At 36.5% G+C, this 18,520-nt stretch overlaps 1 protein-coding gene across 1 annotated transcript in view; it reads right to left on the bottom strand.

Moving 5' to 3' along the window:
• Positions 1-10,289: 10,289 nt before the first annotated feature.
• The window catches only part of ABCA13 (ATP binding cassette subfamily A member 13), a 169,705-nt gene continuing 161,474 nt past the window's right edge, over positions 10,290-18,520 (bottom strand). Inside the window, exons 53-55 of the mRNA XM_063177512.1 lie at positions 13,348-13,453; positions 12,347-12,484; positions 10,290-10,862 (exon numbers count right to left, since the gene is read on the bottom strand). Of these exons, the coding sequence (XP_063033582.1) occupies positions 10,773-10,862; positions 12,347-12,484; positions 13,348-13,453 (334 nt within the window). The 3' untranslated portion in view covers positions 10,290-10,772. The remainder of the gene's footprint in view (positions 10,863-12,346; positions 12,485-13,347; positions 13,454-18,520) is intronic.

Below are 18,520 nucleotides of genomic sequence, written 5' to 3'. Positions count from 1 at the left end.
GGGAAGGGGGTGGGGAGGAGAAGGAGAAGAATGATGTTAGTATGCGTACGTGGGAGTTAAAAACAATAATAGGACAAAATATTACAAATGAACAAAATTCCTAAAACCAATGTAAAATATCACTTCAGTTTTGATAATGCTTTGTGTTTTGTTGGGCGATTTTTAATGGTGTATTAGTTTTATTTACCTGCATGGTAGGGTAGACTTCTACCCTAAGGATTTAACCTCCAAATAAGCATTTGTATTTTTGAGAACTTTTACCTTCTTGCTCCCTCTAGTGCTCCAAGAAACCCTGCACAATTTTACGTAGTTCTAATAAGACTTTCCTCATTATTTTCTCTCCTATTGCAAGCAATCAAAGTAACTTGATAGGAAAGGACCAAGACTGAATTTATTTTGGCAATAATTTTAAATATAAGCCTTCACTTGGCATGCTGCTATGTAATCCAAATTGTAGTGAGGTCCTTTCCATTGCTCATGGTTTATCATTTGTAGACAAAGCAATATTCAGATTTGAGGTAAGAAGTACAAATATGCACATCCCTACAATTGCTTTTGAACACTTCTTGATGTTGATGGCATAGACCCAAGCTGTGATCATCAATTAAACTTTCCTATTACCAAAAGGAAAAGAATTGTCTGCACGTTGTACTTCGGAACTCGTCTGCATCATGGTGCAGAGCCATAAAGCTAGCCACTCTCAGCTTCAAGCAAACAAGTGAAATAAGTTTCTATGCTTAAAGGAAAAGCCAACCTCTACTAGCTGTCACCATGAACATTTGCCACCCTACAGACTGCTAGAACTGGCAACAAGCTTGAACTACTTGATTATACATGAGAAGCAGCACCGCTACATTTGCACAGGACAGCAGGTAGCAAATTCATCCCATTCCCCAAACACCACTGCTTCTACATTTTAAGAAGTTCACCTTTCATATTTTTTTATTTTAAAGATAAGTTATAAACTTTGGATCTGAAACATGAGCACAGCACAACACACTTACTGCCCATAACTGCAATTGGCCTAAGACAACACTACTTCCAAGCACCTCAGTGGAGAAAGTTAAAGTCTGAAATACCAAGTTAGCAAGACAAGACAGAGATAATTAGCTTCCTAAGGAGTAGAAGTATTTACAGTATAGACATCTACACAATTTGCTGTGGAAAACATTGTTCTGTGATCTAGACATGGGCAGAGCCTAGAAAACTACTACTTGTTTTTCTAGTCTGACTTTTGCCAGTAGCCATCTAGAAATGTCCTCACTGCAATAAAGCATAATGAGACCAAATCTTCTGCTGTAGCAGCACGATCCTCTGCCACTGTGTAAATTAGAGATGGGGAACAGCAAAGCCCTTGATTCTCTTAGTTATTAAAGACATTTTTTAAAGCTGTTTTGGCTACACACAGGAATAGAATGGATCAGAACAATATTAAAATAAAACATTATCTTCTTTTTTCTAAAATATCTACAGATTACTGTGTCAATTTTGCATAGACAACAAGGGTCTTAATATATAAATATTGCTTCAAGTTTCCATGTCAAATAAACTGTCATATCCTTTGATGATACATCAGGAGGCCAACATGTTTTGCTTGCATGACTTCAGTTGAAACTTTGTGTTCTTCACTATACAATGTGCCCAAGTCCTTGAAGGAAGACTTAAGCCAACTGCTATGTAGAAGGAAAAACTACAATATAGCAATGAATACTGGAGAAAGTTTTAGTTACATGTCTAAAGCTGATACAATGGCAGATGCATTTGAGTATCTGCCACAGGTGTACTTTCTGAGAAATCATATCAAAACACTTTAAATGATACATATAATTCAAAGTCATACTCCTTTCTTTAGAAAATCAATTCAATGTGAACCAAGAAAATGAGTCATCCTTGTTTCCTCTAAGTCTTTAATGTTTCTGGCTGCTCAGAGTTTGGTTTCAGATCAAAGCAAGATAAAAGTGAATTAAAGATTCTTCTAATCTGTTATTCATATCTGATTAAAATATATTTCCTTTTTCCTATTGCATAATATGTCATATATTTTGTTTTACTGTGTTTTGGCAAGAAAATGAAATACAATATGTTTGAGGAAAATGAAGTTTTATTTAAATTTAGTAAATCCTTTTTCTGCAGTTATATCAAAACATATAAAATCTCTAAGGAGGTAAGTAAATAAGTTAGAACAATCATTAACATATATGCCACCAAAATAAATTTTTATACTTAGTTGATCAAGATTTGTATGCTAAAAATTAATAAAATTTTCAAAAGAATCTAAGTGATTAAATGTCATTTAGGAGGCTGAAAAAAGAAAATTATAGGCTTAAGATAATTTTAAAAGATCTACTATTTCATTTGAAAAATTCTAGAGCCATAAGTATTTTCTTTATCCACTTCCGCTCCCGGCTATTAACTTTTCCGCATGAAAAAAAGAAGATAAAAAACTCTATGCAAATCTTATACAAAACAATACGTTTTGCTACCACCCAATTAAAAAAAAAAACCCAAGTGAAACATTAAAAACCCAAAAATCAAAACAAAACAAACAAACAAGAAAAGACACACACACACTCAAGAAACCCAAAATATGGAAAGAGGAAAAGCAAGAAGAATTGCTTGTATTTCCCTGGTCTCTTATCAAAGACTATTTGCTATTCTTAGTAAAAGATAACTGTTGATGCTTTTGAGTAGATAAAATTCCACAATTGCAGCAAGATGTCCCTATAAAAAGAACTTACTTTAACTTACTTTAACAGATGGAAAGTCCACGTAAGGATTTTTTGTTTCCCCAAACCAAACAATAGGGAAAAAGCTCTGTTGTTTCCTCAGTTACAGTACTATCTTTGCAATGCTGCCAGTTGACATAAATGCTTCTGCTGGAAGAAACTGGCTGAAAGGCCAGGTCCTTGGTTTCTCATGCTCCCTGGTACACTGCCCTTGTTCTCAGGCATTCCTCTGTCTATGCTACACCTACCAGAGTGGCTTTTCTGGGCAGGTATTGTCTTTGAGATGGCTCTTGCCATCGACTTTGTCTTCATAACATAATTGACTTGGACTGCTGCACCCATTCTGGCCTTCATTAATGCCAAAGGGCAAGATGTAAACATACTATCTGCTTTTATGACACTTTATATTATTGTGATCTAAATTAGTGCCATAACTGTTTTGTAAGCTTCTTGGCAACAGAGGCAGGAACTTCAAAACTGGGTCACCTTGCAGAATTTTGTACATGTCTCAATGTCACATTCAGTTCAGAAGGAAAGAGTGGACCTGAGGACAACAGTCAGAAGTCAGACTGGCAACTGCAGCCACACTATACTAGTATCAGAAGATTCAAACATTGAACAGAACAAAATAATTGTATTGATTTCTCAACTCAGTTTGGACCCACTGAAAAAGCCCTAAAACCTGACCATTACTTTTGAGACAGTTTTACTATTTGGACCCTTGATTGTGTCAACAAGGATTGTGGATTTTTCACCACTTTCAAAATGACATGAAGAAAGTGGTACAGCTTTCTTCAGTGAACATGGTAGTCAAGCTGATATTTTTCTCTAGCGCATGAAACCAACTAAAACTCTAATTTCTAGAGTCAATGAAAATTAGTTGCCAAAAACCTTCCATAACTTTCTGCAATTACTGAGGAAACATGTTCAAACCTGTTCAAAACTGATTAGGCACATAGAGAAAATCTCACTCCCACCCTTGAATACTGAATGTTGACCCAAATAGAATAAAAAATGCTTTCTTTATTATTATCTAATGTTTTAAGCAGTTGTTCTTGTGAACACAGCAGCTAGGAAACATTTTTTAATACATAGACCCCCCACACACACATATTTTTGTAAGGGTAGAGAGTGTTTCTTTTCCTTAAGGTCTTCCTGAACCAGGTATTTTTTACCTGACACCTACAGATGCACTCTCTGATGGAAAACATGGAACTGTTGGACCAAGTCCAGAGGAGATCCACAAAGTTGTTTAAAAGACTAGACAATCTCCTCTACAAAGACAAACTGTTCAGCCTGCAGGAGAGAAAGTTTTGTGGAGACCTCAAGGCAACCTTCCAGTACCTGAAGGGGCCTACAAGGGGCTACTCTTCATTAGGAAGTGGAATGATGGACTAAGAAGGGATGGTTTCAGACTAAAAGAATAAGTTTAGTTTAGGTATTCAGAAGAAATTCTTTACAGTGAGGATGGTGAGGCACTGGAATGAATTGCCCAAAGAAGCCGCAGATTCCTGCAGGTGTTCAAGGCCAGGTTGGTAAGGGCTCTGAGCCATCTGGTCTAGTGAAAGGTGTCCCTGTCCATGGCAGGGGGGCTGGAACTAGATGATATTTAAGGTCTCTTCCAAATCATTCTATGATTCTAAGATGCCAGGTAAGTGCAAGTGTGAGTTCTGGTACCAAGCAGAATATAGCCAAGACCCTGTTGGTGTCTTTGAACTTGCTGAGAGTAGTACATTTATTTAGAGAAATTGCTCCCATGTTTTAGCAGAAGTGAAACAGAAAAGTTCCCAGCTTTTCAGTACTCTCTAAAGTGACAGTTTTAGGGAAGCTTTTCACATCCAAGATCTGGCAACCAATATAGTGAGCAAAAGACAAAACATCTACCAAGGGAAACATTTTCCTCAGACACTAAAATTTTTTTCTGCTGGGGTGTATTTAAAGACCTATATAACACCACAGTATCAAAAACCCCACAAAGCCAGCTGTCACATTACAAAATAGGATAAAAGCCAAAGCCTGAAAACACTGATTGCTAACTAAGAACACTAAAATCTACTAAAAGAAGAATAATCTTGAGCAAAGTCATTGCAAATGGAACCTTGGTACAGACAAGGTTCTGAAAACTTGTGTCCTGAAAATTTGTGGCAGTTTCTCTGCCAGATATAGATGGGATGGATAGATGTGCAGTCACAGGTATTTATAAGGAAGGAAGGCCTGCAACAGGAAGTTTTTTCAGTTCTTCCTGCAGTCAATACCATGAAGTGGTTAAAAAGAGGGCTCTTCACACTTTGCAGAGACATGCACCCTCCTGTTACAGAGTTACAGAGTCTGTCGTCAGTCTCCATCCCTGAGTTCAGACACGTAGTAGATCTTCAGTGCTCCCACTCTTCTCAGCTCAAGGTTGTGGGTTAAAGCTATATCCATTCCACAATTAGAAGCATATAATTATGGACATCTTTATTTGCACTTAGATTTAAAGTAGAAATCTATATTGTATATGCAGAGAAAAACTCAATATTCTCAAACATTTCCGCAAAGACTCTTCTCAAAATTTACTTAACATTTTTATATATAGACATATTTAAATACTTCTATTTTACTCAGTTGCTAGACACCCAGAAAATAAATTTTTAATTGTGCAGCTTGCAAAGACCTCAGAATATAATTTTATGTATTAAATTTAATTGCCAGTTTGTCTACAACACACAGGTAGTAAAAAAAAAAAGAAGAGACTACTAATTGATCAGCATGTAAACAGCCTCAGCTCTGGGCCACAAATAAGCATTTTCAGCGTGTAGCTGGCCACTGACAAGTGCCACTTCTAATCACTTCGTTAACTTTGAAAGGGAAAATAAACCCCAACAATACAACACTTCAACGTGCTGTGTGTGACCTTGATTCTTACCTTTCACATTCTGCAAATACTCTTTTAGCTAGATTAAATCTGTTTTGTATTCACACATTGCTAACAGAATTATTTATGATAGCAGACTTCTAAGAAAACAATTTCAGGTTCTTCTTATTAGACAATTATCATTAGCTACAAAGTATCAGGTGACTACAACTCCTCAGCAAGAGCATTACATGCATATTCCATTTGGTTCAGCATAAATGTCACATGCTCCTTCACTCACACACTCAGGTATAATTACATAAGTTTTAAGGACAAGTTCTCAAAAAATCTAAGGTAAAATAACTCCAAAAGCTTTCACATTTTGTGAACGTTCAATCACATTTCAAAATATTTTAGTCTGAAGGAAGCACTGAAGTTTTTTGGGGGTCTGGTTACTGCATATAGTAACATAAGTAGAACAGGAATTAAGAATGATGTAAAAATATTATATGGAATAAAGTTTGCATTTCCCTGTTTCAGCACCTGCTAAGGACAAAAGTGTTTCTAATACTTTTCTCAAATTACATGCATTGGACTTTATTATTAACCAGCATTTATTGCCTCATTAAGAGGGTTAGAAGATTCCTGTTTGATCTTACCTTAGGGGATCCTACATTTTTCTGCCGGACACATCAGAGGATCCTACATTTTTCTGCTGGGCACATTAGAGGATCTTACATTTTTCTGCTGAGCACCTCATAGCCCATTAATCCCTAGGCACTTTTTAAATTGCCCATGGCATGCACAGGCAGTAAAATTACGTATGTGTAGTCTTCTATAGCTGGAATTAGTCAGTTGCACATGGAAATCTCACCTATTGGTTTTGCTTATATAGCCTATAGTTCCTCTTTCTCCAGCTGTATATCATAAAAAGCAGATATGAGCCATGGTGCTTTGATCAGCCTAAGCTAAAGATGTGCATACACCTCTACAGCGCAGACTCTGATCATGGCTTCAACAGGGCCATTGTGAAAGGAGTCAGAATTTATCCCAGCACATGGCTCCATGTAGCAGTAAGCATGAGAGCACTGCTGGAACAATGTTAGTATGTGACAGAAAAATTTAATAAAGAAGAAAGATGCTTTGATTTGTTTCAGTGACCCCTATCATTATTCAGCACAGAGAACTCATCGGCTAAAACATTCAGCAGTACCTGGCCCGTTGATAGCAGCAGATTGCTGCTTTCTGTGCAAGAATGAGACAGCTGTGATTTCTGCTCTCTACCTGCTGCCCGCCCCATTGCACCTGCAACAGCATCACTTCTACTTGTAATGTAAAGATCTAATACACAACTCAGGAAACATTTTCTCTTTAGCTGTTGTAGGTCTGAGCCAGTCAGCCCTCAATCACTTTAAGTAAGATCTTTTTGCTGCTAGCTTTGATCTCCCTATTCTTAAGAAAGAAAAATTGGAAATGCTGACATAAAAAGATTAGATCATATTAAATCGAATCAAAGAAAGTGTCAGCTTTACTACTTACAAGGAAAAGACCAGGAAAGCAATATCCTTACCTAAATTGGTTTTAGACAGATCTGGAAGTTGAGCAGCTCCAGTAAGAGTTGGATTATGCTTCCAAATGTATGTGATTTCAGACCCCAGTGATTCAAATTTCACAAGGACAAGCAAGCTTAAAAGGCACCCAATTCCTTTGCTGAAAATCATGTTATATGTCTTTCACTACCCTGGGCAAAATTTATCATCTGTGGCCCTGACTGAACCAAACCAGAGAAATAAGTTCTTTCTTTCCAGAAGAAAAAAAATCTGTAATTTTGTAAGAAGAAAAAAACTCTATAATCAGAAATTTAATGTGCAGCCATATTCAAAGAGGTAATTTGTGAGATTTGACATCCCGTCTACTATCACCCTTCCACCCCCACTGAATTTGTGATACTTTGAATTAAAGTTCAGACCTACTGTTTATTTTGGTCACATCATTCTATTCTATTACTGTTTGAGAATAAAGAGAGGACCTGAAACAATCTGCTCAAAGGTTGGCCAAAGCCCTTCTTTTGACTTGGGCTGTGGAATAGTCCCTTAAAAATATGACTATCATCTTCTCAGTTTTAGTGTTGAGTATTTCAGTTATTCAATTGATTTCATAACTTTGAGCTTAATTCTAGTTTATCGCTCAGGATGAAGGGCTTGCTTTCACAGTCAGAGAAATTTCCAGCTGAAATAAAATGAAACTTTTCTAACAAGAACCACAGAAGAGAAGTACTGTTAAAATCCTCAGCTGTGTTTGATTCCAAATCCAGAGGTGTTATATTTCTTAATGAATTATGAATTCAAGGATTCTTTCATCATTAATGTATAATTGACCTTTTCTGTCCAGACTCCTAGTTTAGTGATTTATTTTGATAAATAAATAAATTAATGAAACAAAAATCTTCAAAATACTTTTGTTGAAACTTGCATACATTAGGAATGCCACAAGTTAAAGAAAGGGAAAATAACCTCTGAGACAGAATCTGGTACCATGGCACTCAATTAGATTTTGACCTTCTTTACCTATAAAGGATTGGTAGACAGGCATTGTTTGCTACTTGTCTGAATTAAATTGGGTCTCCTGAGATGCATATGAAGTAATTTAAAAAAAGAAAACCACTGTTAACTGAATTTACTCAACCATCAGTCTGAAGCAAACCTTATTTACTGTACTTACCTATTAAACTAATATAATCTTTCATATTTTAATCAGAAAAAAAGTGACATTTAATTAGTGTTACACAGCTAAGCCTTGAAGAAGCTCCCCTATCTGAGCATTCAGCTAGGCTATCATTTTTCAGTCTCACCACAATGAGTCTTGTGCTTTTATGCTTCCCTTGGTCAAAACAGACTGCAGGACTTTGACCAAGGGAAGCAAACTGCAGGAATTTGACCAAGGGAAGCTGTTTTATTAATTCAGCTGCCTGACACCCTTCCTCAGCAGGAATAAGCGCTCTTTTCACAATTTCATACAAATCACATATTTTGGCTCAACTGCCTTACACTGCAAGGATTGTAATCATCTACTTTCTCAAATCCTTAAATTTCCTAGAGTACATTTCATCATTATTTCAAGGACTTGTGGTGGTTGAGACAGAGATATCAGTTTGTAAAAACAAAAAAAACCCCAACAAACAAACACAAAGCAAAGCAATCAGTAATAATACCAGCGACCTACAGGTCTAGACACACCAACAAAAATAAAAGAAAAAAGCCAAAAGCCCTGTGCACATGACTGTCATACTTTCCCTTCTACTTTTTTGAGTTAAGAGCTAGAGAAATGTTCTTCTGTTGAGTGGTTACAGACTATGGCTCAGAGATCCTTGGCTGTTCCTTGAATGCTCAGGTTCTTCCATCCTGAGGTGCTGAAATTAAGCAGGTTACTTCAATAATGGCATATTTCTGCTTCTGCCCAAATTTCCTGCATCTGCTTTCCTTTTCCTTTCATGTCCACTACTTCTCTCATGCTCTGCTTTGTAAAATAGACTGGTTTTTGTTCCAGCTGGGGACCTTAGAAACCTTCCACTCCCACCCTCATGAAGAGATTAAAGATAACAGTTTTCACATCAAATCTGGACACCCCATTGTGCTGTGGCACTTCTAGGAGGGTGGTGGCTGTTGGGGTTTAATGGCCCCTAGGTCCTTTGGGCCTTGAGTAGCTTGGCAGAGTTCTGATATTATACCAATCCATTCTAATGATGAAGCACTTTCATAAGCTCACTCACTCTGACCCATATGCACATGCAGCCAAAGCCTGTAAATATTTAGGATTTTATTTATTTTTCAAGGACCTAATTTCATCTTTTTAAATAGGCAGCCTGAATTCCTGATTTTAACAAAGCATAATGGGCCAAAGCAACATGAACAAATCAAGCCTCAATAAACAGTCTTCTGAGTCAGCTTGCAAAGCATAAAACACAAATATATATATATTTAATATTTTATCATTGTACAGCAGGGGATTATAGTAGCAGCTCTGCAATATTGGCCATTTAAAATCAAATTCTCCCATCTCAAAGTGAACTTCCCTCACCACTGCACACCCAAAATCATATTGCAGCAAATAACTTCTAAGTCACTGGTTCTACAATTTCAGCTATTTGACAGTGTAGTTCAATAAAATGGCATGAGCTAATTTCATAGAAGCTTCAAAGATTTGTTTTGGAAGAGGCAGCCATTTACTAAAAGAAAAATTCACACATTTTTTTTCTCCAAGCACAATATACAAGGAGTTTTTATCCATTAAATGTTCACTTATTTTGCACAAGTACTAGCTGAAGACTGTGGCCTTGTCTGAAGTATCTAGCATCATGATATATTTATTGAGAAGTTCATTGATCACAGTCTGAATTTTTATCTTATTTTCCTTTAACATTCCCATTAAACAGCATTTTGACATTCTTTTTGAAGAAAAAGGAAAAAAAAAAAGGAGAAAAACAAACTAGGTCATTAAAAAGGTACTTGAGAATACTTCCAGCAGCAACCTACAGGCTTAGGCTCATTGTCAAGTATGATTTATGAAAACTTGTTAAATTTACTTAAGATAACTGGGAGGCAGACTAGGCTAGTACACTAATAACCTCTTTAACATAAAGCCTTATGGAATACAGTGCATCCTTTATACAACAAAAAGGTTAATTTAGCTTCTCACAACACAGAACTGAATTAACAGGAAAATTGAAAGGCTCTCAATTTGTGTGATTAAATAAAAATACTGGGTGATAGCCAAGCTATTGCTACCATTCAATTGTTTTTTCTTGCCTTATCATGTAAAAGTTAGATATTAAGTGTGCATGCAAGAAAGTACTATAGTCAAATGAATGCAGAGCTATCACAAAAAAAAATCTAATACACACTGACATTTCAGATCAGCCTTTTTTTTCCCCCCCCTACATTAATTGGGCTATCTGTATTTTAAAATTCCAGTTAAATTAAGAAAACCTACTTTTTGGCAGATTTTTTGGTCCTCATAATCAGTTTCTTGCTTAACCAAGAACTGGTACCATTCCTTTGGGCCTACAGATAAAAACTCACCTCTGGTTTTACTATTTGTTTCTCATACACAAATTGCTCACAGTTGAAAAGTTATTGCATATAGCTTGTGTGTACATATATGCAAACACACACACACACTCATATGTTATGTTGAAGCTGTATCCTGTTCTGAGCCTAGACTGGGAGATGATCATGATGAACAACAGGAGATCCTTGTGAAGAATGCGGGACTCCCTGTTGCTGTGTCGCAAAATTAATGAATACCTGTAAGACATGATAAAAAGTAGGATTTTCAAAATAAAAGTAATTGAATTCAGACTTTGGGGATATAGATGATGGCATTTCTTATCTGCTCTCCTTAGCTTTTTTTGATAAAATAATTATTAACTCAGGTTGAGGGAACACCTCTAAAAACATGTTTTATAAATTCTAGAAATAACCCCTCTTCCCCTCTCCAGCTAAGACAGGGGTTGATAAATTATAAAAATTATGATAAGTTACCAGGATTTGAAAAAGGCATTTTATGTACAAGTAAATATGAAACAATGGTTTTAATTGTCTTTGAATGACATAACTAAAGAATCTGAGTCTGTTGTCTCTGCCAATAAATATTACTGAGGAGGGTGCAAATATTTCAAGGTGAAAGCACACTTCTGATTCAAAAACTAATGCGTCTCCTTGAATTGGTTTGGGTTTTTTTAAACACAGATCTTACTACATAAAGATTTGTTTCATTTTTAACGACGCAAGCATTTCACAGTAAGGCAAGTAGAGGGGAAAATGGCTCTTCTTTATTCAAATGATCCTCTTCACATGCAAGCAAACTTGGGGTGCATTTAAAGTGTGTTTGTTACTGTGAAGAGCTATTTTCCTGTTTAAAACTGACAGTCAGAGAGAGGAAGATGTGGTAGGTGACTGAGGTGATGCATCACCATGAAAAATGGAGAGGAAGTAAACCTGAGTGAACAATGCCTGAAGAAACAGGCTGAAATTACCTTATATGCAGTCACTCAGTGAATAGATCATTTACAAGTAGTTAGTAGACCAGCACAGAGGAGAATACTTCAATAATGATTTGCACATGGGAAAAAGGAACAAATTCACACCATCAATCACAGAAAATTAATATTTTGACAAGATGTGCCTCTCAGTTTGCGGAATGAATAACAAGCAGCTGCCTATGAAGATGATGTGACAGACCACAATCACTCAGAAATCCCATGCTTGCCATCAATGTGTTCTTTTTGTCACAATAAGATTTCACAATCTTTAGCAGTTGGGTCTCTTCTGTCTGTTTGTGCATTTAAAATTCTCACAGGAGAATGTTCTGAAGGTCTAAGGTTTACCACAATTTACAGAGACCAATTCAGCCTATTCAAGGACATTGGTAAGATCCCAACTTTTGGGCTGTAGAGGTGGCAGTTCACAGTCCTATTTTGTTGTCCCACACAGCTCCAGATTCATCTAAGCAAAGATTATGTTTGTGCACACTACAAGAATGTGACTTGCTGTGATGCCTTTTCTAGCTGTGATGCTTTTACTGTGCTCACCTCCAGCATAAAAGCAGTGTGGGACATGGAATCACTGTGTGACCTGAGATGGCCTGGAACTGCTGGAGTATTACATACATTTGGGTTACCCAGCAAATAATACAATATTCTACTACATCAATAACTACAATACACAACACAATTAGGCAAAAAAAAAAGGGGGGGAGGGAAAGAGAAGAAAGACAAACGATAAAATACCTGCTCCAATGTAGTTTGGCTAATGGAGTAGTGTTTGATTTGGAGAAAAGTTTTGTGATTCTCTAGGACTCTGAAGAGCTCTGCTAAGCATCCCTGACTTCTTGGTACATGGTACTCAAGCACGTTAAGATGCTGTCCCTGAAAACAAGCAAAAATTATGAGAACACATAAAAGTGAATGTACTTTGTCATGAACCTACACTTGCTTACAATCAGTCTACCTTCAATAGGCTCTTATTGCAGATTAATCTGGAAAATATGAGCTTTTAAAAAATAACATATTTTGTCTACATTCATAGAACAAAGAGTAGCTCATACTGAGAGTACAGATTTTGTGAGATGAAATCTTGTTAATCTCATAAAAGATATAAAACTTTAGAAAAATTTGAATCTAACAGACTAGGGCTGTTACAATGCAGTCTGGAAAAAGGCTGAACATGCACAGACACGCAGCTGTCTGAGAACAATACAGACTTTTACGCACAAAGAGGTTCATATCTAAGACATTGTTTCCCATGATTCTTTTCCTGTACACAGTTAAAGTAAAAGCCTTTGAGAGTGTTGTTTCTTGAAATGTAATTGCTATAAGTCTTTTATAAGGCTTTGTATTAAATCAAAGAATCACAGTAAAGGCTGACACTTATCAACTCTGGGCTTTGAAAGCAGTCAAAACAAATACTCTTAGTGACTACACTGTAGTCCTGCTTCAGGTGAACACAGATTTGAGTTCAACTTCAATAATAAAAGCTAAAGGAAATTTTCAGTCAGAGAAAAGACCTTTTTATTTACATTGCCTAAATGCCTGTTTGGAGTTGATTCAAACAACATCACAAGTCAAATTTTTATGAATTGCTTAATAGAAAAATGAAAGGTATATTTATATGTACTTTTCCCAAGAAGATAAATATATCCAAATGTTTAAATATTCAAACATGTACATACTGTTCTTACAAGCCCCAAATTAATCTTGCCATATACTACAACATGGAGTTTTATATGTACCTTAAACTGTGTTCCAGGAAAATGCATTTGTAGACAGTCCAAAATCATTCTTCCATAACTTATTTCTTTGCTAAGCCAAACCTTGACAGAATAACCCTCTCCAAACCTGGGAATGAGACACAGAAACATAAATTCATGAGGACACCATGAAGACAAGGAGAACACTTGGTTCAATTGATTTTCCTACAGTTATATCAAATATCATGCATTCCTACTGCATATCACTGTGATTTTACTATAATGCTATTGAATGACAGAACTTCAATTAGAAAGTTTTAAAATTAATAATAACAGAGGCAATAAACATGTTATGCCAAATTTTAGTTACTATTGTTTTTCACTACTTAATATACCTGAACTTTTGTTAAGTAAACTATGCTTTAATTGCTAGATTGCTTTGAGTGGTCAGTATAAAACTATGAAGATTACATCACATATACAGAAAAAGAAAAAAAAGTCCTTCAACTTTTCTGATGAGAAAAATGGGCATGTAGCACTATTTTTCAAATCTGTTAACAAAGCTGAACCTTCAAAAGATTTCAGCAATGTGAACACAATGGTGTTTTAAAGATATGCAAAGGCAAGTGCAGGGATATTTAGGGAGATGCCGAAGTTAACAAATTTTCTTTGACTTCTATGACTATTCAATCTCTCTCAGAATAATTTAGGAAATGAACTTCTCTTTCTCAACACAAGTGTGATAAAAGTTAAGTACAGGCAATCTAACCAACACTATCTTTTTTATTAGCCTTATTCACTGCTGATGGTTATTTGGGAAAGTTGCAATAAACCAGTGAATATTGAAGTGACAGCTATGTTCTTATGCACATTTCTTAAGCAATGGAGGTTGTGTTGCACCAGTCCCCAGACTGGGGTGCACTGACAGAGCTCAGCAGAGACATGGGACACAAAGGTGCTGTGCTGCACCCTTTCCCTCCTTTGCAGCTACATATCTTCCTTCCTTTGGGTTCTCCTTCTTGGTAAATTGCTAGGGGAAAACACAGCAGGAGCCACAGCAGACGACCTTTCCACTGCCACAGCTCTTCCCTGTTGCCAGTGAGCAAGGGAAAGGCAGAGCTGAAAGGGGGACAGGGAGCTTGTGCAGCACTGCCCATGTCTCCTCAGAAATCTGTCACTTCCACTCACCACTAGTACCACATCCTTCATTGCAGCATAACTCCCTTTTCTTCCTTCTCCAGTGTGGCAATTGCTCACTGCCAAACCCTTTATTACAGCGGTTTAGTTCCTAGTGATTACCTCTGTAACAAGCCCTTGTGCCAAAATTCTCCTCTCTCGTGCCTTTCCTGTGCACAGCTCACGATTCAGGGCAGCAGCTGGCTTAATTGGGTCTGACTGGTGAGAGGCACAATTTCACGTCATCAAAGCAGAGCATATATCACAGCACACTCTACAATGCTGCCCTATATCATTAAAAAATGACTACAGATTATCAATCAAAAGGTAAAAATTATAGAAAGAACTATTTTGAGATAAATGTCCAGTTTAATCAGTGCATGACTGATTCCCAGCAAAATAGCCCACATGAAACACCACATGTTCCTCACTTATAATAAGTACACAGGAATGTAAGGGCTTTAACTTTTATTTTGCAGTGGGCCAGAAACTCTGTTGTTATAAAGAAAAAATCGGCATCAATTTAAGAGCAATGCAAGTTTCCACAATGAAAAAAATAGACTGCAGATTTGATTCTATTAAGAATTTCACATGAATTCAAAATAAAATTTCCATGGATCTCAAACAAAAATCCTAACTTTTTATGCAGCACATAACAGTGGCAGCTTTTGCATAAAAATGAAAAGCTCCATCACAGATAAATGAGCATAGGTTTTATTAGCCTTTGGTTGATTGTGGGGTTTTTTGTGTGTTGGTTTTTTTTGTTGCTGGGTTTTTTCTTTGTTGGGTTAATTTCTTGGAGTAAGATGCAGTGTCCTGTCTGTTGGTTCCTGAAGGATGTTTCATGAGCTAAATTGTATTGAGTCCAGAGAGCAGGGTACTAAATATTTACTGGAGAGTGTAGCCTGACAGACAAACAGTGCTGATTCATCAGAGATCCAGAATTAGGTGGAATCCAAAGCAGTGTCTGGCAGATTTGCTGTGCAATGATTTACTATGCTTTAAATAGATCTCTAATTAAATGTTTTAAATGCATAGCATCATCCCTGAAAAAAATACATGCAACAATAAAAAAAGTTGTTACAAAGATGGATATAGCTAACAAGGGTATTCAATTTAGTTGACAGCTAACCTGAGGCAACATTTTACAAGAGATCATTGATTCTGATCAGTTTTTTTGGCATTTCTATACAACGACCATTGAATTACAGTTTGAAAAATGCTGGTTTATGGAGACATTCAACAGTCTCATAAAATGAAATTGTGGTATGCAATGAAGTTTCCAAAGAAAATGAATCAAAATTCTGATTAGCAAAGACAGAGGAGTCTGTGCAACTTTGGTTTAGTTCTAAATTGTAAACAGCATAAGTGCCAGCATAGCACCAATAAAAAAACATTAAAAGATTTTCATCTTTTGGCTAGTTGAGTTATGATGCTTCTATACCTTGATTTTATACTTTGTTTTAGTATGAGAGCTCCCCATATAGAGTGAGATGATCAGCAATAAACATTTCCCCCTGCTATAATCAGCAAGCTGCTTTTGGCAGTGCACTGAGGAAATGGAAACTGAGCTGACCATTTTGTTCACTCTGTTTTGCTCTCTGATTCAGACAATTCAATTAATTCAGAAACACAAAGTGGAATTACAGAGGAAACCACAATCTGGTTTGATTAGCACTGTTAGCACCAAACCTTTAGCACCTGAGAGCTCAAGGCCTAAAGAGGAAGACATAATCATTAGAATGGCCTAAGTTGAGCCTGCAGATTCATTCAGCAGCCATCTGCTGCAAAAGATTCTTCATTTCTTCAAAGCTATTCAACAGAGAACGCATCGTGCACTGCCATGTTACTTTAACTACACCTGCACTTCTATTTTTATATAAACAAACACACAAAACCACATGTTCAAACAAAATGAAATATTTTTCTCCTCTCTATCCTTCCAATTCTTCCTCAGTCAAACTCCTAGTTCATGCTCGACTTTCACCTCATTAGTGGTTCTGGGAGAACAACTTATTGAGTGTTTTTCTGTTAAAATGCCAATATGAGACTGAAGCTAAAATATAAATTCTCAAATTGACTGTAAACTTATTAACTTGACTATTTAAAGACAGCATCAGCTGCAGAAGCAGGAGCTTAGCAAAAGCTACAAGTCCACACTTCTAATTTATATAGGTCCTCAAGGTATCTGAGCACTCAGATAACAAGGGAGCAAAAGGAACATAAAAAGGTCACAAGAAATGGAAATATTTCCATGTCAGGAATTACTAAATTGGCTAAAACTTTTCATCATGAAAGAAAGATGACAAGGCAGTCAAAGATATTTTTAGAGAGCCCAGAATCATGACTAAGCAATGAAAATAAGAAATAACTCTATGTTTATGTTATGTTAATATGTTTCTCATGCAAGAGCAAGGGTCATAGTGTTAAATTATAGGAAAAGATACACCAAGTCAGTAAGATGAAGTAATCTTCCTTACACTATGTAGGAAAACTGTACAACTCATTGACATAGGATGTGCTAGATGTCAGAACTTGACAGGAGTAGAATAAGAGACCAGAAAAACTCATGATGGGGATCCACCAAAATCAAAGAGACCAGAAAAACTCATGGTGAGGATCCACTAAAATCACTTCTGACTTAAGAACTGTCTAAAAAAGAAACTGCTGAAGGCAGTTGAGTAATGTGGTAAAGTAAGTTCATGTGCTTATCTTGTTCCTGTACTTTTCCCTCTTGATCACTTTCAGAGAGAGAATACTGTGCTAGCTGGTGTATAATCTGATCTCAGGCTTCTTTTGGTATAAATATCCCCAAGAGGAGGTCAGCCTGGGTAAATCACCTGAATGGTTCCTCTGTTCTTGGAAGTTTTGCAGCCCCACAGCCACACTATCAGCAGTACAAAAATAGTTTATGTAAATTGACTTCAGATATGTATCTACACAATCTCCAGTCAGACACTGAAATAAAGTGTAACCAAATCTATACTGAGGGAGTCCCCTGGATGCTTTCCTGATCCTCTTTTAACCTTGCAGTGGTAATGGAAGTGGATTTAGTGGCCCAAAGGCTGAAAATTCTCACAAATATCAAGGAAAGGAGCTGCCACATGGAGCAAGGTAGCTTCTTCATGTTCCCTTCTGCCCATTCCTTGGGGGTCCTGGTTCAGAGGTTTGCATGGGGACAAGAGTCCCCACTGAAACACAGCTGAGCCCGCATTTGGTCACAAGGAGTCCCTAGAGGATATAACCCAATAGATTTTCTTAAGCTTGACCCATGAAAACCTGTTTTGTGTGAAAGAAAGTACATTATCATCAGACTTCTATTTGCTTAAAAAATAAAAAATCTATATTTTCCTTTTAAAAGCTTAAGAGTTTGTTCAAATGAACAAAACCAAACTTTGAAACCACTGTTTTAAGTTACAGCAGGTCCAGCATAAACAGCTCATCAAATCATACTCTTCCCAAAGCCTATTTACCAACTCTTCTATCCCCCAGTAAAATTTACTGAATGTAAATTCAAGAAATGAAGAACATGGCCCCATTTCCTAAACTTTGAGGAATAAGAAGAGCATCTAATCACCCATATGCTTTTCTTTCCCACTAATCAAAGAGTACATTTCCTGGACAATGTTGTGATATATTTATACATATATTCACAGCAAAAAATTTCAGCTCACAGAAAGTTTACTGATTGAAATATAATGTGCATATTTGTGTATGCACTAGTTCAATCAAAGAACTGCTTCAAAATAACATTATTGGATAAAAAAATAAAAATAGTAAAGAGAACATTGGCACTTAGTGTCTGCAAGGAACTGCATCTTTTAGAATATGTGCCATAAATCAAAGAGAGGGAATAACATTCTACTGTGCTGTTTATCCCTCTGCTTTGGTTTACACTCATTTGCAGGCAGATATGGTTCTACTTCCCCTAAGTGAATAGAATCACAGAATCGTTTAAGCTAAAATAAGCCTCATCTAGGCAAGGTAACTTAGTTACACCAGTATAATTGCTGAAGCATGGGATATACATCCAGGTCAT

This window comes from Melospiza melodia, chromosome 1 (genome assembly GCF_035770615.1).
Source record: "Melospiza melodia melodia isolate bMelMel2 chromosome 1, bMelMel2.pri, whole genome shotgun sequence".
In the NCBI taxonomy this organism is placed as follows: Eukaryota; Metazoa; Chordata; class Aves; order Passeriformes; family Passerellidae; genus Melospiza; species Melospiza melodia.
The sequence above is the reverse complement of the archived record's forward strand: the minus strand, read 5'-3'. Positions and strand labels throughout refer to the sequence as shown.